This window comes from Morone saxatilis, unplaced genomic scaffold, assembly GCF_004916995.1.
Source record: "Morone saxatilis isolate NCDOM2014 unplaced genomic scaffold, NCSU_SB_2.0 Contig7, whole genome shotgun sequence".
Taxonomy (NCBI): Eukaryota; Metazoa; Chordata; class Actinopteri; family Moronidae; genus Morone; species Morone saxatilis.
The window spans coordinates 17797149-17814005 of record NW_023340246.1 but is presented as its reverse complement, the minus strand read 5'-3'; the positions used below and the strand labels follow the sequence as shown (position 1 = coordinate 17814005).

At 42.7% G+C, this 16857-nt stretch overlaps 1 protein-coding gene across 3 annotated transcripts in view; it reads right to left on the bottom strand.

Annotated features, from left to right (window-relative positions):
• sash1a (SAM and SH3 domain containing 1a) overlaps window positions 1-14925 on the bottom strand; it is a 156023-nt gene extending 141098 nt beyond the window's left edge. Inside the window, exon 1 of one of the 3 annotated variants that reach the window (XM_035678360.1) lies at window positions 13662-14925. In XM_035678360.1, the coding sequence (XP_035534253.1) occupies window positions 13662-14165 (504 nt within the window). In that variant the 5' untranslated portion in view covers window positions 14166-14925. The remainder of the gene's footprint in view (window positions 1-13661) is intronic. The other 2 variants (XM_035678355.1, XM_035678356.1) reach the window with 2 other exon arrangements.
• Window positions 14926-16857: the final 1932 nt, after the last annotated feature.

Sequence of the window (16857 nt, the reverse complement as noted above, 5' to 3'; positions counted from 1 at the left end):
CACACACACACACACCCTCAGCTCCAGGCAACAGTGAAAAAAGCATTGTCACAATTCTGCTCGTGTTTTACATCCCAGGGCTGTTTCCATCTCCTGGAGGGGCAGAGTGCTGACTCGAGAGGAAGTGTCCTTGGCAAGAGCCCACATTGCCTTTAATCAGCCACTGGACTACAGAGGCAAGGACAGATGCACGAACATGATCAAGATTTCAACACTGAAGGGGACACAGAAGAAACTCACGCACAATGTCGCTAAGTAGGGTCCATTTATTAAATATGCTGCATTTTAGTCAGGCAACCTTCACTAAATATATTTTTTTTTATCTGCTGTCAACACTTGAGGGACTAGAAGAAACAAGCAAACGAGACAATAACGTCATGTCATTTTGTAATCATCTCCCAGTTCGGTCTGCAATACAGCGGCAAACTCCCAGAGAGAAGACGCGAATTAGGCCACACTCGTCTCATCAGACTCTTTCTGACAACCCCAGAGCCTTGTAGATATTGAGTAGATTACATAAAATGAATTTAGAGACCCCTGTGGCCTAGTGGGATACTAACTGGTGCTGAGATGCCTCACGCAGCGGTTGCAGTGATGTGCATCCACTGTAAAGGCCTGTTTCACAGCAGGCATGACAAGGTAGTGATGAGACAGCCATTACTAAGCAGCTCAAACAAAAACATGCCAAAATATCTTCTGGGAAACAGGAAGTAATGCATTTTACATTTCTAAAATTTGAAACAACATAGGGATGATGAAGTCAGTACATTTCAGAAAATCGTTGTTGTTGTTTTAGGATTGTTGTCGGTCAGGGATTTCTTTAAGTCTGGAATTTCTTCAAATTGATTTTACTGACCACTAGCCGCAGAAAAAGCATGATCATCCATATGTATTCTGTGATAATGTATATGTTGTGCCATCTCAGTGCCGCCTTAGGTTGCTTGGTTTTGGGCCACTGGTAAGCCAAGTAGGACATTTTCCCTGCCCATGGAGCTACTTAAAACTGCCTCTTCCTGTAGTGCCATTTACCTGAAAGGAAAACTGTATTATTGTAGAGCCACTGTGCTGTGTCTGCTAGCACTTTTATAAAATATCTTGCAGAGCATCTGACTGTGTAAACAACTTATTTGTCATCTGTAACTGCATGTGTGGCTTTATAGTGTTGTGTCTTAACTAGACTTTACTTTGCATGGCTCACTTTACAGTCTACAAGCAATTTATGAAAACACAGTCCCTTCTCAACTCTTTAAAGCAAGAGGCAGGCATATAACAGCACATATAGTACTATCGTATTATCAATATTACACATGTTACTATATTTACTTATATTTAAAAAAAAAAACAATACCTGCCGTTTCTACTGTCATTTAACTTCCCCAAGCACAATTACCTGTTTGCACTACTGACTGTAGTTGACCAGCAGTAGTTACCATGGCTAAACAGAGGAGACAATGAAAAGAGCAGCACCTAGAAAAAGAAATAGCCCTGATGGAACTTTAATTGAGTTTGAGCAACAAGGCACACATCTCGCAAGCTACCACTTAAAAACAACCACAGCTACTACTACAGAGAGCAAGGCAGTATGGGAAATTCTCTAAATGTGTTCTCTCAGATTGTATAAACAGCATCGCTTATGTGACTAGAATAAACAGTCACATCTCAGCCTCTGAGGAGATAATGCTATTTCATAACAAAAGCCTCCTCAGCCTCTTCCCCAAGTGAAGAGGGTTCATCATCAATATCCTGATTAGGATTACAGGAGAAGCCGTGTGCTAATCAACAATAAGAACACTTGAGCTCTGTGCACTCTGTTGTGATTTTGCAGGGTAATGATCATGGTAAGGGTGAGGGGCTTTGATTTCTAGACAAACATGTTTAAGAAATAAGATGCCCCACATGTATCTGCTGACTAGAAAGGACTGGATTCCTTTGTTCGACAGAAATATACAGCTCATTGTGTGGAAGTAATGGTTAGTGTATGTGTGTGTGCAGGGGTATTGTACTCGAAGGAGGATAGAAAAAAATAAAAAAATACAAGAGCAACACAGTAACTACATATTTACAGACATGTCTTCCTTTCCTCTTCTCCATATCATTTCCAAACAAAGCCCTAACCAGAACCTTCCGTTCCAAGCAGAATGTAAAATATGAATGGACACTTTACATAACAATTGATATAAGCCAGACTGTTGGATTCCTGCATGACAATGAAGACCGTCTCCACACATAATCACCGGCCTCAACTTCCACTGCTGCATTGTAGTCTACTTCCCGAAGACGCCTAAGTATGGCTGCCACTGGAGTCAGTAAAGACCTTTTGTCATCTTCAAGGAAGTATTACCAAGGTAATCTGCTTCTCTGATTCAGCTAGACTTGTTCCTCTTGTGGATCCCGAAGACGAAAATTACCAGCTGGCGCGTATTTGCTGCCACATACTGCAGTTTTAGGAGTTTGGTATATAAAAAAAAAATATAGGTGAAGTGAGGGCACTGCTGGCTTTGGTGGGGGGGGGCTAACAAGCATTCAACTGTTCTATAAATGGAGTGGACGGGGATCAGAGCTGCAGGGGCTGCTGGGAGAAGAAGCCCAGTCCTGCAGCCCATTGTTCAGGACTGACAGTGTATTCTCATCTGAGAGGGAAAAAAACAATTTATTCTCCAGGCCACTGACATGGCTAAGTGACCATAACAAAGACTCATATCACAATACAGTCCAGCCTGGGAGACGCTCAATACAGAGCGTTCCCATGCTGCTGTCCACATTTCCTAAGTGGTCACACTTGCTGCCATATGGAGATATGAAAATGAGTAGGATAAAAAGCCAAAGAGAACTGAAAAAAATCTTAACTCGTGCTACATTTCCCCTCCTGGAAAAGAGTTTTTAAATCAGAAAAAGAGATAAATTCATATGAGGCGTTCAATTTCCACACTACAGTTCACTCTCCTCATAGACAGCACTTTACTCGGTAACTATATCTTTAAACCTCAGCAGTCATCCTTATACGGTTAATGAACAGACTCATGATCTAAAGGTTTTTATATTAATTATTCAACTTGTATCTGTTTTGAAGCGTATGTAATGTTAATTGCCTCACACTCAAGGCTGCAAACGCAACCTTGTACATGTAGATGAAAACAGGTTATTATAAATATATCATGGGTAAGGGTGTGATAGCAGTACAGTCGTGCTACCTTTAAAACGAGATCATATATAACTGTACACAGCTTAAAGATTCCATCACATATTTTACTTCTCTGTCGGTCAATCCAGCTTTGCCTCTGCTGGCTTTTTTTTTTATATCTGCTATTTTTTTTCTCCATCTGTCTAAAACTGCCTGGTTGTCGGCCTGTCTGACCAACTGCCTGTCTTCATCCCTTTCCCTCCTTTGGCTTGACAGGTCTGCCAGTCTGTCTATTTGTATTTCAGTTTGTCTTCCCTTTCTGTAAGTAAGTGAGAAAGGGGTGAAACTGGGTGAGGATGTTTGGTGGAGCAGAGAAAATTCCTGATGCATGACCTCTCCACTCAGGCTTGGACAGTGAGCTGTCAGTCGGCCAGTTCATTGTTTGGCTTTTGTGTGTGACATCAGCTCTGTACTGCATGTATTCATAGTGAAGAGGTGATTTACCGGATTAACGACACTTCCTCTGCTACCAAAGGCCGTGACCACTGGACGTTAGAGGCAGATTATCAGTCTGCTTTTACTACGGAGGGGACTCTGGCCTAAGGGGGAATGAAAAATAAAAGGACAAATGAGTTGAGTCATGGTATGAAAAACTGTTCTAAGCAACATTCTGTGTTTTAGCTTTCCTTCTTGTTAGTCCGTAACTATTCCATGATATAATCTAGAATATTCAAATGTTCATAATAAGCTTCTATCGTTGTAATATTTTTTCAAAGCCCCCCCATGTCGAAATAAATATCGACTTAGCCTAATCCTCTTTAAACAAAGCTAAGCATTAGAAATCTGTCACTTGACTGGTTGCATAAACTAGTGCCTTTCAGGAAAAGTCACACCAGGCCAGCTGCAATGAAGACAGGTTTTCAGATGGCTGTGTTTGCAAATGAGGGCAAATTTAATTAAGGCAAGCTTTCTGATTACTTTGTTCACACATTTTATCCCAGCCAAGACTCAAGTTGACTATTAACATGAACTTTAAGACTAAACTGAGGTCGGAATTATCTAAGATCCTTGGACGATGGCGCCAGACCCCCGAAGGCCAACCCCATCATGTAAAAAACATGCTGTGGGACCCGAGAAGACACTATGCAATTCCAAGATTTGCCTGAGAGAAATCCTTTAGAGTGAATTCTCCAGGGCTCTTAAAGTAAACAGGGGCTGGTTTGGCACAGCATTGGCTGAAAGATCTGCTGACATGGAAATTGTGGTTTTGAGGTTCACCCACAGCAAATGAAGCAGTGCTCATCTCAGAAGCTAACAAAGGCTGACCTTAGATGGCTACATGAGCAACCCAAAATACAAAAGTATCCGGCAAAATGTATAGTTAGTTAACATACTGAGAGAGTGCAGGAGTGGAAACACACTCACAGTGTAACGTTTGTTAAGTACATGTCCATTTTCTTGCATCTTGCATGTGACTCCAACCCTGCTTGCACTGAGGTGGCTGCGCACCACAATGTGAGGCTGTTTTAGACAAATTCTCAGTTTAAACTGCATCATTCATTGTATCTAGAGTTCACTCACTCTGCATATTGTGTGTAAGCTTAGAATGGGTGAACTGAATAATGTGTTGCAAGGTTAACCCAAACAAAAACAAACTTGACCAGACTTTTCTTTGCAGAAGCCACAGGACTCCAACCCCCTACTGAAGCTTTAATGATGTGGGATTCGGATTTGAAGCCCCAAAAATAGGTTTTGGGACAGCCTTAACAGAAAGTCAAAGTGGAGTCCCTATTCATTCCTGCGTGAAGCAGTGTGGCAAGCGATCAACATTTAATGAATAGAAAAATTAACTCTAACATGTACAGGGGTCAAAAAGCTGCAATTAGCACGATGAACTCCAGCCTTCCATACTGAGCATGTCTAGATTGATCCACTAATGAAGAGTTTGACTACCTGGCTGCGGCTAATGTGGACAGAACTGCTACGGCCAGCTTAACCTTTTCTCAGAGAAAACCTAGTAAACAGATAAAACACAATGTGACCTCTGCCTAATCCTGTATTTTATAATAATTTCATGTAAAGTTATACTGTACGGTCCTCTTTTATTGTAATGAAAATGAAAGTGTCTGTGAATAACAAAGCTACAAAAGGACAATTTTTACTGTCAAATTATCCTTTATCCTAGATCAAGCCCTACCTACCTTTGCCATTCGTGTTCATCTTAACTAAGCACCTGTCACCAGCACACACAGCTAGTATCAGTTCGGGAGACTTGTGTCCCATAGTGTTCACTTGCAGTTAGCACACAGAACACACAGCTTCCCACACAGATTAACATTTGTGTTGGAATGTGCTGGAACCATTAAATGTTTTGTAAATGCTTATAATATTACAGGCGGTAAACCACACAAGTACAAAAGTACACCAACAAAATGCCGGTGCTGCTTTTATAAAAAAGGAGAACATGTGCAATACACAGTATGTGTGTGAGTGTGTTTTTGCGTAGGCGTGTTTGAGGAATGTAGCAACTGTCAGGTAATTAGGGTTCACATTCAGGTATGTAGAGCCGCAGGGAGGCCAGAGCACGAGAGACAGACAGACAGACACTCAGTGGGTTTAGTATGGCTCAATCCCCTGCCAGGCACAGCCACTACAAAAGCACTCAGGTAGGGACATATCGACACTGGTGTGGTCTCCATGATCAAAGCTTTCAGCGCAGCCCTGCCCTCATGCCTTGGAAATGGACCAATTAGGGATAAGGGGGTGGGGGGGTTGAGAGTTGGTTGTGCTGCGTTCCATACAGCTAGCTGGCAACAGCTTCAGACAAGGTAATTATACACACTCTGCCTGTCTGTCTCTCTAACACTCATACTCACCGCTATCATGCCTCACTCATCTCTCTACACCCCTACATTATATCCCTTAAACACAGTCCGCCATAATATGGGCCAACATGAGCCAAACTGTAGCTACATGTAGGACAATTAAGCTCTGTTGTAGGTAGTAGCAGTTTAACCCTCCCAAAACTGCTCAGTGCTTTAAAGAAATCCTCCACCAAGTGGCAGGTAACATTAAGAGGACTAGCAACCGGCGTACGTCTCCACCCTCATCATTCCGATTTATGGAGCTTATCGGAGCCCCATGCACTGCAGGGAACACTGTCAGTGTTCATTTTTAACATCATCTTCATGGGAAAGAGGATTATTTCATCCAGTTGGGGCAGAATCTTGAATCAGGGCTTGAAAAAAAATGACTAGAAAGTGCTTTGTGGCATTTTAGAGCAGAGTTATACTGAGGAAAAGCAGCTTACAACTGTCTATTTTTTTTTAACATCCCGCATGTACACGCAAGCAGATGAAGAGCGCTGTAACAGTTAGATGATTATTGCATTTTTTGAGGTTGATTCACAGAAAATTAACTGCCAGCAATGTCGACAATCATTTAATAGTGTGAGTCATTCATCAAATGAAAATGCCAAACATTTGCAGGTGTCAGCTTCTCACATGCAAGGATTTGCTGCATTTTTAAAAATGTTACATCACTGTAAACTGAATAACGTTGGATTTTTAACTGTTGGCCTGTATACAAGTCAAATGAATAATCAAATAAATAATCGAGTCTGAAAATCATCATTAGTTGCAGCCCTACAGATGATGCAAGATTAGAGTTAACCTTCAGTAAGTGGTTGATAAAATATGGCTTGACCTTCATATTAATCTCTCTCATCGCAGATCTGACCCTTTCAGCACAATGAATTACATTTCGCAGAAATAACACTGTATAAGAGAGCTGCTCAACTAAATAGTTTGAGCAATAATTAAACTCTACGGAGCACATGTATTATTGCTGACAGAATTATAGCATTGTGCAATAATCCCACCCTCCATGTCTGCCATGTAAGCCAGCAAAACATTATCAGTGAGAGATTACAGGACAAACGTTTGCTTTGACGTTAAATATCTTTCTGTTCATCTCCACAGCAACTTCTAACAAATCCCCCTTTAGTGTGACCTCCCAGCTTATAGATGCGTGGGAGTCAGAAATAATTAGCCCGCTGTGACAGCAGGTCACACATGACTACATAAGGCGATACAGCAAAACCAATCCCTGAGATGAGTGACAGCATGCAACAGTGTATGGCCGCGTATTTCTAACAAGTTCTGTTACTTTTTATGAGAACATTTAATGACCCCCCCCACCCTCCAGAGTAATCACAGCGAGTGTAGTGATGAGTGTGTAGACAGAGATGTAGAGAGAGGGAAAACATGTGCGGATGTGTTGATTTGCAAGTGTGTTTGCAATCTGGATCCTGACACAGACAGATGCTCAGGCCTGCTCTCTTGTCATTCTCCATCCTGTTGGGGCACTTGATATCTTCATTTTCCTCCATCTCCACTGCTCAAAGAGGACTACAGGGGTCATTATTGTGTACATGTACTGTAAGTATAAAAGAGGCTGCCGTGATCGTGATAGGATTCCTTTAGGTTAGTGCACAGTTGTTGGATAAAAGCAAGCTGATGTTTCTGTGTTTTGCATTTGCCTGCGCTGAGCACTGAGCGCGAGCTGGAGAGAATGTGTAAAAAACAAACATGTTTACAGCAGCGACTGAACATCTAGTTTCTCTGTTTACCGTTACTGACAAGGAATCTGCCTTCTGTGCACTGAACTGTAAAATATGGCATCAAGTTTAAAGACATGAATTCAACAATGCTAAGGTTTTTTTATTGCTGGGTTTTCTGTGAGCTGGCAGTCCCACAAGACTTTCACAATTATGTGAACTCTATACACTGATTTGAAGTGAGTGTACATACCAACTGCATGCCTGTCCAATAACTAACATGAGAAACCAGTAAACAACATATATATATATATATATATATATATATATATATATAAACATATACTTTAGTATTGATAATGCAGTTATTCCTGATGCAGATGCTATGTGGTCATGTAGACAGGCTGTCTGGAAGCTGCTGAAACCTTGGACTAGAATAGCTCTGATAATGTATCTGTCATGAATGTGTGTCATCAGGACCTGTTCCCCACACACGGTGGAAAATTAAATGGCTGTACTGACTGCCTGGCCTGCTTTATTTAAAGCTGTTACCATGACTGCATAACTTCAAGTGAAACACATATACTGTAGCTCACATATGTTATTTAAATACAATATACTGTATCTCTAAAGGATAGAGGGAGTGACATTTATATTGCCACAAGCATGAATTAAATTTTTCAACATGAACTACATGTCTGAATGTTGAGATTATCATGGCCTGACAACTCATCTTAACGAATGGAGAGAAAGCTCAGTGAAGTTTGCTTGAATTGTAAATGTGAGCTCTGTGAAATGTCATCTTTCTAAACAAGTTCACATGTCCAGGGGAATAAAAGTGGCCTAGAAGCCAGTTCATCATGTGAGAAACAGCACAGTAGGAGTGACCCCCCTCAACCCTACTCGCTGAAATGAGAGAGCCAGCTGCAAATACAGCACAAACTGCTGCTTTCCCACATTTGCACACGCTCACAGGGGATGGGTGGTCAAGTCTTTCTGAAGGAGAGACAGACAGAAACTCCCTCAGTACATTACAACAAGAGGAGTGAATATTGTTTTTGGATCAACAGGAGCAAAGATGTGCAAATTGTCTCATGATTTATTGCACACACCATTTCCTGCAGATGGAAAATAGATCACATGTGCTTAAAAACGACAGACTTTATCAAATTTGAGGTAAATTTGACATTGATAAGCTTTGACACCCACTTTCATTGTCTCCGCTGAGATCACATCAAAGCTTTGTGTTTGAGTCCAACATGTCAAAAGCAGTGAGTTCAAAGGTCAGCATGATAGCCATCAGTCCTCACCACAATTAGCTGCTCTCCAAAGAGCTGATACTGGTACTTGTAGTTTATGCTCAACAATGATGGTTTAAAAAGGCCCTAAACACGGGTTGTTTACGAAAAGAGCCCCTAAGTGAGTACACATGTCACTTTTTCCATCTGATGGGAACTTGATCAATCTCTTTTTAGTGCTCCGTGTAACCCTGCTTTTTTATAATGTAAACAGCAGCTCACTTTGCTAATTGACTTTCTCTGTCCTCTCAGGACAATAGAGGCTAGTCCTTGACTTCTTTATGACTTCCCTCTTTATGATTCCTTGGTTGATTATGCCTTCAAGGAGCCCTTAATAAAGACTAAGCAAACAGAGCTTTCAGCAGGACCCATGGAAAACTCTGAGGCTATTGTGAAAAGCTCTCTCCCCTCTTTATGGCAAAATGCCAGCCCTATAGCATGGGATAAAGATGAAGATGATATTTGCCAAAAAACACAGGCTAAATGAAAAGCTTTCACTTGTGTGTTCCATTGAAACGGCTCTTAGTTTAGCCGTAAAATAAGTTGAAATGATGGCTTTTGGTTCAAGTATTTTTCATTTAACAACAATAACCCATACATCACATGCATATGTAGTGGAAAACAGAATGGAATAAACACATAATACAGCAGCTTGAATGAACATTTGTGCCAAATTCCATCTCTGCTTTTACCTGAGCTTCACTCTACTTGGCAGTTAGCTTAGAGATTTAAAAACTTTGATTCCACCATATTTATTTTTGGACCAGAAATAATTTAAAAGCAAAACTAACTCAAATTATTTTTCACACCAAGTCTTGGCAGTTCAACAACCAGTGGGCCAACAGAGGGTCATCTTAAACAAAAATGTAATTTCCTGCCTGCCGAGGGTGGTGGGATATTAATCTAGATGAAAGGACTGGAACAGGAAGTGAGGTTAGTGTTTGGCATGTAAGGTGATGAACTTCCTCTTTTGTTGCTGTAGAAAGCTAATAACACAGTCGGTTAAAAGCTGCCTCTCCTTCTGCTTACCCCCCTGGCAGACACGACACCTCTGGGTGTCCACTGCATTTCTTACATTCTTAAGGCCAGTTAAGCTCCTGGAGGCCTCTCACGGTTCCCTCCCACCACATTTGATCAGCTGTTCTGTGGGAGTCAGTGAAGAGCCTTGAACATCTAACTTGCCAAAGTGGTGGTGGAGACAGAGACTCTCGTACCCCAGCGCCCACCAAATCTTGTTTGGCCAGTAAAAACAATGTGCCCATCTATTTACAACCCGTTCTCTCTCTGCATGACACCCAGGTTTTTATCACCAACCCATCGGCACAATGCTGGACACTTGCCTCCGCAGCCCATTTCAATGGACGGAAATTGGGAATGCAAAACAGACCAGTAGTGAAAGGACATGTGGCTCCATCAGCTCCCATACAAACAATGGAGAATCTCCCAGTGTTTAGCTTATACTTCCTCCCGAAACACAGCACTAACAATGAGGCGCTATTATGACTGACTGTGTCTGCTGTTTTCAGCACCAGTATCTGGATGAGACCGGGATGAGGACGCATCTTCAAATTGTTTAGCACTGAGCCGATTTATTTAAAGTAAAAGGGATATTTCTCTTATAAGATAAAATGTTTTAAAATCCCTAGAAAATCACTGGAGCAGAGAAGGTAATAGGAAACAGAAGGGAAAAGGGAAGTGGTAAAATTAGAATATCCATTGTTCACTGCACTTATTTGACAACTACAAAACCCTTCAATTTTAACTTCAACTTAAAATTATTGTCCCTGAGGGAACATTTGTGGAAGACACGAATCTCTAACAAGGTCTTCAAATGTCATTACTCACTTATCAAAAAAAAAGGATTTGTTTTGGGATTACAATTCTGTGACCATAAGCCATTACAGCATGGTACCTTTCTGAAATAAAAACAAAGAACAGACCTACTGACTCTACACTTGACAAACAGAAAGCGTCAACATTTTGAATCTCTATTCATGAGAAGGATTGGACCAAAATAATTTACATAACATTAATTCTATGACTGCAGTGCATTCAACAAGAGGCAAACCGGCAGCACCAGCTTCTCTGCTTATATTGTTCCCTGATGAGAGATCTAGAAATGTGCAGCCCGTAGCACAAGTGTTTGTTTACATCATAAGAAATAATACTCTCTCTCACACAAGGGGTCTCTGCGGCCTTGATAAGGATCATGGGTATTTATTACACACAGCAGAGCCCTTTCACTGAATTGTTTGATAATAATAATCTAGTGCACGCTAGAGAGGACTTCTGAATCTTAGTGCTTATATTGATGTTCTTTGCATAATGACAAACAATGCAGACAAAGCCAGCGACACAAAGATGAAGGGCTGTCAGACCTTAGGCCATGAAAATTCCCAGCGCGTTGAGAGCAGAGAGGACAGTTTAAATGTGGATGGAGATCTTGGTTATACTATACAATGAACATCCCTTGAGACTGACATTGTGTGTCCTGTAATTGCCCCCAAGTCTGCCTCTCTGGTCTCAGTCTCTGCTGGGGGTGACATCTCGTCTCAAAGGCAACGAAAGGGGAGATATCTACAGACCAATCACAGCCCAGTTAGTCAAACCTCCATCAGCTGGTCACAGCTCCATCTCTTTTACACTCCTCTCGCTCCTCCTGGGGAGAAAAGCACTGGGCTGGAGCCAATTCAAAACTACAGGGTTACACACACACACACACACACACACACACACACAGCGACACACACACACACACACACACAAAGAGGTCCCTCACAAATCCAAAATCTCTGTGGAATTCAGAGTTATAGCCAAAGTGGCAGAAATATACAGACGGACAAAAAAAAAAGAGAGCTTACAAGACATGCAAAAAAAAATGACATCAAAGCTGGTGGCAGTTTGAAAAGCTAATTTGCAAGTAAGGAAGTACTGGATAGGGTAAATGATATCAAAAGGTAGATATACTAATAAATGAATATAAACACCAGGACCTGTTTCAGTTGGAATGGAAAATGAGAAAAAGCCGTTACATACACATGGATATGCAAATACACAGATAATCCAACTGATACACAGGGCGGTAGCCAGGAGTTTAGAAATATGGAGGTCTAATAGTTTCATCACCCACCCCCACCCCTCTTGGTGGAAAGTTTTAAAGACTTGAGTATAAATCCTAGCATTTCACACACAGAATTACTCAGGATAATTGTTTCCGCCTTGAAAAGCCACTGAAAAGAAGCTAATCAACTGGCTCAAGATCAGTGGATTCAAGTGCAAGTTCCTGAGAACCACAGAGAACATTTCCTTAAGGGGACCCTAAGGCCTGGATTAGTAGAGCACATCATTTCTAAGTCAGTATTTCCAAGGAAATAATGTGAGAAATTGCTGAATGAGGACAATAAGAGTCCCACACAAGCTTCCAATCCACATGCTGCTATAGATAAGGACTGGTTTGCTCTCTTCTGCTGTTTAGCCAATAAGACTCCTCTTACTCTAGATTATTATCATTGAAACTTCATGCAGTGTCAGAGTTTAATATTCAGTTGTAAAACAAAACTGCATGTTGCTGGATGCCCTCAGCAAAAAAAAAATACAGAGGACATGACCCCTGTCTCCTGAATAGCCAGTCAAAAACCTCCCTGTATGCGAACAGCAGTGGAGCCCTCTCAGCTGGTCAGGCATATGATTCAGACACAGAAAAGGTCACTTCTAGTCCTGTGAAAACAAGAAGCCCTCTCAGTCTGGCTCCTCACAGGACTGCAAACAGCCTAACCCAGCTGGGTGCTCTTCATTTACTGCCCCTGCCATCGATAGCCCGTTGCCCATTCATCACAGCAAAGAGCCTGGGCTTTATGTGCTTGTGGGCCTGGTTAATCCACCCACGCTGAATGCTGAAGCAAGTCACTGGACAGGTGAGGTCAGGATAGATTTAATAATCAGAGCGTAAATCTTTTTTTCCCCCTGCAGGAAATCACAGACCGGGTGAAAAGCTCCTCAGGATCTCCTCTCTCTCCACTCTCTGCTTATTGATCTGCAGAAACTTCATTCCCATCATTCACCGTGACAGCAACCACTCACACTTCTGTAAAGTGCTGCGGCTGGAAATGTTTAAGCACCACACCGGCATTTACCTATATGGCTCCGTTTCTTACCGTATTTTTGATGTTGAACACGTCGATGAGAGGTGCCCTTTACGTGAGACTCTGACTGACAGAGGGCTTTCAACCAGATGATGTATGATGCAGACCAGGTGACAGGCCCCTTTCGTGCCACACAAACACCTCTAGCACATTGCAAAAACAACCTCTGCAAATCATTCAATCCGTGTTTAGCCTAAAAATATATATATACTTTCTCCAATCTGAAAGATTTGTCTGGCTGTTGTTTTGAAAACCAACCTGTTTTTTAAAAAAAATCTCAAATCAGGTGTCATTTCTCACCTTAATAATGAACACTTATACTTTATTTAAAAATAAATAAATAAAACATTTAGAGAGGCTGCATAAGTGGATATTAGACTAAATTACTTGCTAAGTGGGTTCATTTTTCAGTGTATGAGTATTGAACATGATGCACTGTGTATTGTGCTCTCATCCAGTGTTTCTCATGGATGACTTTTGGCAGGTGATGGTCCCTTTTGTGCCACATGACATGTCATCGCGTCTATCCGGGTTCCTCTTACCTTATTAGAGTAGGGCGGCTTGGCGAGGTTGATGCCATCTCTGATGAGCTTATCCCTGATCATAATCTTCAGCTTCAGCTTGGGGTAAACCACCAGCTCCCTCCTGTTGCCCAGCGTCAGGTTCCTCTGCGCGCCCATGTAGCCACCGTTGCGCCCAACCCGCTCACTGTTGGGCTCGGTCCAGGACTTGGATCCCCGCAGTTTGGACTCATACTGGTCCACCATGTGACTGGTATAAATCTCAGCCGCGGGGGGCATCGGCTCCAGGGTGAAGTACAGTCCACTGGCCGTCTCTTGGGCTTCCTCTTTCAGCCTCCTCACTGCGTCGTGAATCCTCTGCCTGTGGTGAGGAATGTAGACGCCGATGGCATCCAGGTCTGGGTCTCCGATTTGTTTGCAAACCTCCAGGTCGTCATATCCATTATCCACGAAAGCCTCGACATACTGGGCGAGCTGGAGGGTCTTGAGCCACTCGTAGACGATGACAGGTCCGTTGCTTGTCATTTTGGCTGTTGCCAGAGAGGCTACAACTCGGAGGGAAGAAGACACTAAAGTGATGGTTACTTTGCCATTCGGCGTTTCAAACGCATTATAAGGTTGTTAATAACAATGTGTGCGTTCGCGGAGTATTAAAGTAAAGAGAACTGGATTAATCAAATTTCGGATTCTCCATTCCAAACGTTTGGTTACCATCCCCAACCTTATGAGTCCGCGGTGTGTATAGACATAGCAGAGCCGGGAGTGAATGAAAGGCTCAGCCTGACACAGTCGGTATTGTGACACCTGTCAATATTTACAAATGGAGATCACTTCAGTTTCACTTGTCGCGGCATTCAAATCCCAAATGTCATTAAAACATGAATCTCTGCTCGCCCACGGTGACTTGGTGACTTACCATGCGCAGTCAGTTCCGATAATTAGGCTTCCTTAAACAAATAGGAAACCTGTTTCCTCAAACTATTGTCATTCAAATAGCTGCTCGACCAGATTTCGTCTGTTACGCACGGCAACTGCCGCGTCTTCCAGAAATAAATGGAGAAACAACACACGCTTTCACGGCTTATCGTCCTTCCTTTAAGTCCTTTGTATCGCCAAGCGCGTTGAAGAAGTAAATCCAAATAGATGCCAAACAAGCTTTAAAAAAAAAAATGACAGAAAGTCTGCTGCAACCTCACGGTTCCGCGTCCTGCCGCTCCGTCTATGCGTGGTCCGGTTCTTTCAGCCGGCACATCACTACGCTGGAACTGCAGCCAAGAGCCAACATGCTCACTGCTACTCCTCTACCGTCCACGCCCCCCCCTCCCAAAATCTCACTGTACCCATTTAAAAATAGTGATGCGAGTCCTTTTTTCTCTCTCTCTTTCTCCCCCTCCCTCTCCCAACTTGTCACGCCGACTCGGGGCACGCCGTGGGTCACCAGGTTCCCACCTACTTGGGCCAAAGTTGGTCCGAAACGAAAGCGCACCTTAAACCTGTCGCACAGTTCACATGAATATCCTAGCAGCTGGGTTCGTGTCACATTATTATTCCCCTACGATGTGATTTCGTCCACCGCACCTCTCTCTCTCTCTCTCTCTCTCTCTCTCTCTCTCTCTCTCTCTTTCTTTATCTCTCCCTCTCTCTCGCTCTCTCGCTCATACACACACTCTCACTCACTCATTCAGCATTTCCACGCTTTGGTTTCTCAGCACGCATGAGCTCCCTCTATGTGTCAACCGGGGAACTGAGGGTTTCACAGCACTGGAGCTGATGTAATAGGAGAAACTGAGGTACCGCTCATCCATCCATCCATCCATCCATTATCCATATGATCATACATTTCATGTAGTTTCATGACTTTAAAACACCGAAGAGCAAGTGGAGACCAACTGTCTGTATCAAACTGCACCACTGGATGCCATCATTATTAGGCGTGAGACAAGTCAAACAGAAAGACAAAGAAAGAGGCGCAGAGGACTGAGGGAATAACACTGCTTGAATAAGACCTGTCCACTCTGTCCAAATGGTTGCCAAGCCCAGCCCAGTCCTGATGCATGCTTCATCAAATGTGAGCTGACAGCTTGTTAGGGGTCAGTTTGATACAATCACCATCTCGGCTCCAGGCTGGAAGTGATTTGCCTCGGCCCATTATGACATGCGGCAGGGCTAGAGAACAAACACGTCGGTCGGGGAGTGGATTGGGGGAAGCATATCAAACAGCCTCCCTTTTGGAGAAGCAGCGTCAGAAACATGCCAAAAATGCATGTTAGAATGTCAGAGGAAGAAGTGCGTGCCAGTGTGGAGCCTTCATCGTGTTCCCAGTCCAATCAGACTCGAGTTAGTTGACATTTCGTGTGATTTACCTGTCTGCGGCCATCATCGCAATGAGTCAGAAATGCTCTATTGTCCCTCATTCCTTTGTAAACATTAATTTAAAGTGGTTTGACTGACAGGAGCAAGAGGGGTTAAACGTGTGTGGCGTGTGATATGATGCATTAGAGCTTGTACTTGCATTGACATTAGAATCTTTTGTGAATATTCAGCCATATTACGGACAAATAAACCAAAAGAATCCGGAACATCCGAACAGGTTGGTACAGTGACCCTCATAACAAACAATAAAACATAGTATGTTGGAGAGAAAGCTCAGATTAGGTAGAATGTCTGCAGACTAACTTGGAATTATGTAAAGGCCAACCTTGACGATTAGCCAAAGTTTAAAAAACAGTGGTATTACCCTTTAACATTCACTCTGAACACAAACCTATTAGTTTTCTTTTCCCAGCCCTTGTATATAGGATTTAAAAAAACCCACACAGCTCTGCCCTCACCATTGTTCTGGGCAAAGATGTCATTAGATCGGTTACAGGAGCAGGGGATTATGGGAGTAGAGTGACAGATGGAACGAGGAGACTGGTGCTCTCTACGGTGGGTGGACACGGAGAGCGAACTGGCAGTGCCAGGATTGCTGTGTTTCCACTCTGCTGCCCCGAGCCGTGGAGTGCAACCAGCGGGTGCTGAGAGAGGCAAGGGTGGCAACCTAACACAAGCGTCTCGCTGGCTGTATGGAAATACACAGGACTGTTTGTTTGTTCATCTGAATCTTTCCTCAAACACTGATTGTAATTAATGCACTGCAGGTATGCCTTTACTTTGATGACTGTGACTTTTTATGAAAATTAACAAATTAATTAACCAAAGAGTGATTTTTTTGGAG